At 27.4% G+C, this 7,606-nt stretch overlaps 1 protein-coding gene across 1 annotated transcript; it reads right to left on the reverse strand.

Moving 5' to 3' along the window:
- Positions 606–1,496, reverse strand: LOC104700846 (transcription factor TGA4-like). Its single transcript, XM_010416441.2, has one exon. The coding sequence runs from the start codon at positions 1,460–1,462 to the stop codon at positions 767–769; it is 696 nt and encodes a 231-aa protein (XP_010414743.1). The 5' UTR covers positions 1,463–1,496; the 3' UTR covers positions 606–766.

A 7,606-nucleotide genomic window follows, 5' to 3' on the forward strand; every position in this document is an offset into this window, starting at 1 on the left:
TTAATAACCGTTAAAGAACCCCATTTCATATTAAATAAGTTTTTTGCACAAAAGTATATAGGAATTTCTAATCTTTAGCCAATGGATAATATAAATGGATTGCTTGTTCTCCAAATCCCAAAAGAAAACAAAAGAAGACCCATATGCATACTGAACAAAAGAAGCCTACATGCACACCTAAATAATAGGATAAGTCTAGCCACCTTCACCAAGGCCCAACTACTCAATGTATCATGTATGGAAATTAATGCCTACTATAGAACCGTAATTTAAATTAAGTTATCTTAATTTAACCTACATGTGACAGGAGCATGAGTAGAAGTGTAGAATGGAACAGTGTTAGGATAAGTTGTGGACATTCTTACTTTTTTTTTTCTTCCTTTTTGTACTTTATCTATATACGCAACTAGGGAAATTGTATAGTTTACACAAAGCTTATCACAATCGAACATAAATAAGAAAAAAAGTTTGGGTAAGAAGATGATATGAAAGGGATATAAGATCAGTTGATTAAAATTATTAATTACTCTCTTACTTCATTGATAAAAAAATTTGATCATCGTTACCAAAAATAAAAAATAAAAAAATAATCCTTACCAAAAAAAACTACGAACGTAATCTCCAAAATCCAAATCTACACTAGACCAATGGTGTTCACTTATACAGACCAAAACTTATATATGTCGAAATACTTTTAAGAAGAAGAAAAAAGAACACATATCTCTTTCTCTACTCAATTATATGTCGATCTTCAACATTACTCCTATCAAAGTAATGTTTCTATCTGAACACCTAAATCTCTCAACTTGAAATAAAACTCTCCCGCGGCTCTAAGCAGCTTGATCGCCTGCCCTGGATTCAGAACCTCTACCACTTTCCTAACCGTAACACACCGGAGCTGATCAGCGTTTTTCATTGCCTCCTTCATCTCCCTCTTCAAAACCTCCATTGCCTCCTCCATTTTTGACTGCTCTCTTTCGCCAAGTCTCGAAGCTCCGATGCGCTTAAATGGAACCAACAGAAGTGGATCCCCCACACTCTGTTGTAGATGTGCGAACCTTCCCATCAAAGCTCTCTCCCTCCGTTTAGTCTCTAACCGTATGCTCTCAAGTTGGTCTTTCTGCTGGCATGTAAGGTCGTTAACAGAAGTGGTTATGAGTTTAAAAACCATACCTGGCTTGAAACCCCCGATCCAAAGGATGAGTTTCTCGCATGAGCTGAGCCATGGTGGGGAGAAGAAATCGTATATGTCATCTCCCGCGACGGACACGGCAGCTGATTTCTCTTGGTAGTATTGGAGACAGTGAGAGAGAAACTGGGTGACAAGAGATTCTTCTTCTACCGGAGTTACACTGGTGGTTTCATCATCAAAGTGTGCAAGTTGTTGGATGAGTTGCCTGTGACGGAGAAGCCAGTCATTGAAGAAGCTCGTAAAGGTTTCAGAGCTGCTGATGATTGGCATGACTTATTTATATAGTTCGAGTTCAGTGAATGAGACATGCATGTGTCTGAGTGTCTCTGTGTTAATTTCGTATGACTCTATTTATATATAAGACAAAGACAGCACATAATGGGTCAACTGGTTAAAACAGTGGGTCGATTGGTGACGTACGTAAAGTGGTAAGCGTGCTTTAGAGGAAACATGTAGCGGTAATAATAATACAAAAATATGATCTTCCAGAAAATACTATATAGTTAGTCTTTGTTTTTTGTTTTTTTTGTTCATTTTATTACATTAGAAAAGCATATCATATACAAGTTGTTAATTACTTTACTGTGAGAGATTATTTTCTAGAGACAAATAAGTAATCAACAAAATTTTGTCAATAAATAGGGAAATGTTATAATTTTCGTAACTAAAGATAATAAAATTGCATTTTTCAATCGTTACGCGAAAAGATTTACTTTTATAAACGTTTTCAATCGATAATTAATTAACTGTTATTTTAACATGAACATGATCGATGATCATCATTCATCGGTATAAAGGTCGCTACTATTTTTTGTTATCTATACGTGCATAAAATAAAAGGAATTGGTATATATTTAGATACATAGATATTGTTTTTTTAATAAAAAAAAAATTATATTTTTCTATGCATAACGTAAAATTCGCTGTCACCAAACAAAAGGGTTTACAGCTGTTATCATATTTAGAAACTACGGATTTATAACTGGATTGCTCTGTCACAACCCGCAAAAGTATATATATCGAACTGTTGATGAAGGTGCTAAACCGGACGTGCTAGCGCTAGCATAGCATCAATTCATCTATAAATTTTGTTACAAAACTTTTATGTTAAAGTTAATTAAAGAATTATATATATAAAAGTAAGGTTTTATTCTCTTTAACAAAAAAAAAATATTTATATTAAAACACAAATTTGAAAATAATTAATTTTCACATTTAACTCATATAATATAAAACTGAAATCATATGAATTCACCCTATAAATTATGCATTAACTTTATTTCTCCACTAAGTTGTATTAATCAATTGTCTTAAAACAAAACAATAAATTAGAATTGTAACTCTCATTTTTCTAAATGTAATTTTTCATCATTTATCTTCCTATAAATACTCATTATCTTATTCTCTTAGTCTATCACTCTTTCATTCTCTCATCTTCTTCCACTACTCTCAAATCTCTTTTTTTTGTTTTGTTTTGTTTTGTATTTTTTTTGTTATTGTTGTTGTATGGGTTATAAAAAATCAAATCAAATATCATTGTAAAAGCTTAGTTTTAGAGTTTGTATGATATGTATANCACTAAGTTGTATTAATCAATTGTATTAAAACAAAACAATAAATTAGAATTGTAACTCTCATTTTTCTAAATGTAATTTTTCATCATTTATCTTCCTATAAATACTCATTATCTTATTCTCTTAGTCTATCACTCTTTCATTCTCTCATCTTCTTCCACTACTCTCAAATCTCTTTTTTTTGTTTTGTTTTGTTTTGTATTTTTTTTGTTATTGTTGTTGTATGGGTTATAAAAAATCAAATCAAATATCATTGTAAAAGCTTAGTTTAGAGTTTGTATGATATATATATCTTATATATATATATATTTTTAATATTTTAAAAGGTTTATCTCCATTTTCTATTTTATATTAACATTTTATAAGTCATTATTTTCATACTTTCTTACAATATTCACCACACAATAAGATCATGAAGTTGAAATGATACATATCTAATTATCTATTATGTCTCTTGTTATCTTACATATTCATGTATCATTTTTAATAATTTATAAAGATCAATATAATATTTAAAGATCAATATAATTATCTATTTATAAAGACTATTTTGTTTTGTGATCCAATTGATAAATCTGCAAAGATCAATATAATATATATTTTTTTTTATGATTTGAGGTTTTTGAAAACAAAAAGAACATAATTAAACAATTGGTTTTTGTGTGTTTAATCAAAATTAAAAATTGATCCAAAAAAGAAACCATATTGAACTGGAACTTAAATATAAAAATAAAATATAATTTTAAAAATACTATTTAACTAAATTATCTATAGATGAAACCATTAGTATGAAATCTAGCGGTATAAATTAAATTGATGAGTGAAAAAAAAACCAAAAAAATATAAGTTATCCTTGGGGTTTTAAAAATTATTGAGATTGAAGAATTCAAATAATTTTATAAGAAACTAATTTAGTTTGTCACTTCAAAAGTAATATTTTTATATTTTGAAATATTATGTGTAAGTGTTGAGTTTATATCAACAAACAACCAAATCATGTAAATTTTGATTATGCCACTTGGTATTCCTTTTATTTTAGGTTATAAAAAATTAAAATATTTATTTATAATTAAAGGCATGTAACTCCATTTAAATCAAATGTATCTCCTATCCAATAATTGTACATTAATTCATTCCTCCTACTAACTTATTTATCTTTCATGAGAAAATATTTTTGGTTAAATTTTAATATTTTTTTAATTATTTTGGTTTGCTAAATTAATATATTTCTCATGTAAAATTATTGTTCATAATATATTTCTTATTTCAAAGTTTAAGGCAATATATCATATATATAAAAGTAAGGTTTTGGTCTCTCCTTATTGGTTGATTTTCATTTAATGTTTTCTATTTTTTTTATTTTTTTATTTGCTTTCTAATTGCTTTAAACAATATTTAAGACCCAATAAACACAATACATTTAACTCACACATTAAAATAAAATTATAACTGAAAATAAAATAAATTATGCATTAATCATATTCTACCATTCAATTTTATTCAAACACAATAAATTACTATTGTAACTCCATAATTCTAAATGTAACTTCCATCATTTCTAATCATATAAATAAGCATCCTCTCAATCTCTCATTCTCTCATATTGACATTCTTTTACTATCTCATTTTCACATTCTCTCATTCTCTTCTACAATACCTCAAATCATTTTTCGTTTTTTATTTTATTTTTGATGTCTTATTTTTGTTANCAACAACATACTTATTTAATATATTTAAAAGAGCAGATGATTAATCGAACTAAACATTTCTCCAAATTTTATNAATGCTAAATTTTAATTTTAGAGACTACATGATATATATTTTACATTGTTCTTATTTAAAAAAGATTCATCTCCATTATCTAATTTGAATTATTATCTTATAAGTAATCATTCTCTCCTCCTCCCCCACCAATATCAAATGTTGTTATATCTCATATGTGTTGTAAAAGTTTGATTATATATTTTAATTTAGAAAGTATTATATATATATATATATATTTTACATTGTTCTATTTTTTAAAGATTCATCTCCATTATCTAATTTTGATTACCATCTTATAGTAAACATTCTCTCCTCCTCTCCTACCAATATCAAATGTTGTTATATCTCATATGTGTTGTAACTTGTAAGAGTTTGATTCTATATTTTAATGTAGAAAGTATTATATATATTTAACATTGTTTTCAATTTTTATTTTATTTATATAAAAAAATATTTCTTTTATATTTCTTGCCTTTCTAATCTATTCATATTTATTTTTTAAATTTGCATAGTTAAATTTAAATTCACATATGTTGGTTTTAACAAAACAATCAACTTTATTTGAGAATTAGATGTTCCTATTCATTTTTAAACGATCAATGTGTAACATATAAGCATTTTGTCTTGCAATCACAAGTTCCATTTCCATTACTTAACTCCATGGTTAAACTATAATATATGTTGTCCTATTTGTAGGAATAACAACATACTTATTTAATTTATTTAAAAGAGCAGATGATTAAACGAAATAAACATTTCTCCAAATTTTATAATTCAATCAGTGAGTGTACTTATTACTTTGAAAAACTTTTACATTGAAGTTCATAAAATCATATAAGAAAACTAAAATACTATGTCACTTCAAATTTGGAAGGAAACACTTGGTATTCCTTTTAAAAAAGGTCAAGATACATATAAAAATTTATTAATATTTAACTCACTTTAAAAGCATAAAAGGTCATTTAACTCCAAATAACTTCTATCAAATAATTTCATACATTCCTCCCACAAATAAATATATATATATATATATATATATATTCAAGATTATAGTTAAATATTACAGAATTTTTTAGTTAGCTAAACTTATAGTCACATATATACAATATATATACATAAGAATTCATATTACTTATTAACACAATAATTTATATCATATTACTTATTAACAACAAGAAAGTGTCAACTACACCACAACCCACGCAACCCACGCATTGCATGGGGAAGCACATAGTATAAAACATATATGTGTGAAGAGAATCTAAAACGCATATTCGTTTCTTCTTCCGGAATCCAAACTTTTGTCTTTACATTTAAACTTCACACAATCACACTTGTGTGTAAAGTATAATTGTTGAAGTAGAAAACAACAAATATGTAATTTATAGCTGTATATAATAAACCAATCGTAGTCATTAAGAAACAAAAGACTTTGAATGAAGCGCATGTTGCTACTTGCTGTAGTGAACTTGCAAACTTGGAACACTGTATATAGGTAAGGTTTGAGAAAGAAGAAAAAAACACACTTAAATATGTATGGGTAATGTGTTAATGAATCATAGTATAAATTTTTTTTTTGGCAAAATAGTTTTTTCATTTAAACTAGATGGGCTGTAAAGTGATCTTTGCTAACACATCAACTTCTCTATTATTGTTTTCTAGGGATAAACTTAAAAAAAAACAATTTGAAAAATAGTGAAAAATATCAGGATATTGTGGAAAATTAATCTCGTGGAGCTCCTTCAGTTGAGTTTTCAAATTGTTGGCTTCGATCAATCATCATTTGTTTTGAATTTTAATGATTGATAATTGTGCAAACGGTAACTCTTATGTTTGTTGGAGTTTGAACTTTGAACAGCCACAGCTTCCGCCGCGAACGGATGCGTTGGTAGTACTTATGGGCCTCAGATGGACAAGCATAATCTTTATTTTTTATTTTTTTGTCATCAAATATTTACCTAATCTAAACGTAGCTTAACCTGAAATAACAAAATTCATATGGAGGCAATGATATCCATCCAAATAAATAAATACTCTGGAAAATGAGAAGTTAAAATATTAAATTTAAGTGATTTCATAGATAACTGCCTCATAATTTAATGCAAAACCTCGAATGGTCGCACATTGTGTCCAGTTAAATCATGGATGGAAAATTACATATTACAAACAATTTGACTTTTCAATTGTCTCAATCAGATAACCTATATCATTAGTTTTATGTTGGTCAACGAATTACCTATATATTACTGAAGATTTTTTTTTGGAATAAATAAAAAAATAGATATCTGATAAAATAATTTACATAAAATTTTCGGCGTGAATTGTGAGTTGAAAACCCAGTCTTTCCTTATCATTCAACATTGCATTAAACAACATTTTTCAAATTATTTCTTGTTGGCGAAGAGGTTCAGGTTTAAACGATTACACCACTATAAACTGGAACAAGAACATGTAAGATATATGGTTTTTACCCAAGCGTAGTTTGAGCGTAAACCTCTTAATATGTACTATGGTTTTACCTAAGGGTTTAACCGTGAACCTCTTATAAAATGCTCTAAATGTAAAGACATTTTTAACCTACCATGTTTATTGCGGGTGCTTGGTCACTACTCACTAACTATATTATCGTCTAAGAACAGATAAAAGGAAAAAAAAATGCATAGAAATAAACGAACTATGAACTTATTATGTGAATTTTTTGGTAAAAGAAGATTTATAAGTAAAGAGTTTATTGAAGATAAAAATTGATACATAGGTTTTTTTTTGGGTGGAAATATACATAGCTATATATATATATATATATATATGTCTAAATCAGAAGTGAGAAGAACGATAATTATAATTTTTTATAAAAGATAAGATATTTGAAATTACCTGGAAAGAACAGTCTTCTCCTTTTGAACAAGTACTGACCATGACGTTGCATTGTTTAATTGTTTTCTTGTGGCCAGTAAGAAAATATAAGTATAAAATTTGGGGTCAATATTCAAAACTAAGACCGAACAAATAAAACAATTTAATTTCTGTCTCTATATATAGGTGGAGTATAACATATTATCTAAACACACCAACTGCC

The sequence above is a fragment of the Camelina sativa genome, chromosome 7, assembly GCF_000633955.1.
Source record: "Camelina sativa cultivar DH55 chromosome 7, Cs, whole genome shotgun sequence".
In the NCBI taxonomy this organism is placed as follows: Eukaryota; Viridiplantae; Streptophyta; class Magnoliopsida; order Brassicales; family Brassicaceae; genus Camelina; species Camelina sativa.

What these genes read in the sequence shown, in the direction of transcription:
- LOC104700846 (XM_010416441.2), bottom strand. Translation starts at nt 1,462, where the DNA reads ATGCCAATCATCAGCAGCTCTGAAACCTTTACGAGCTTCTTCAATGAC.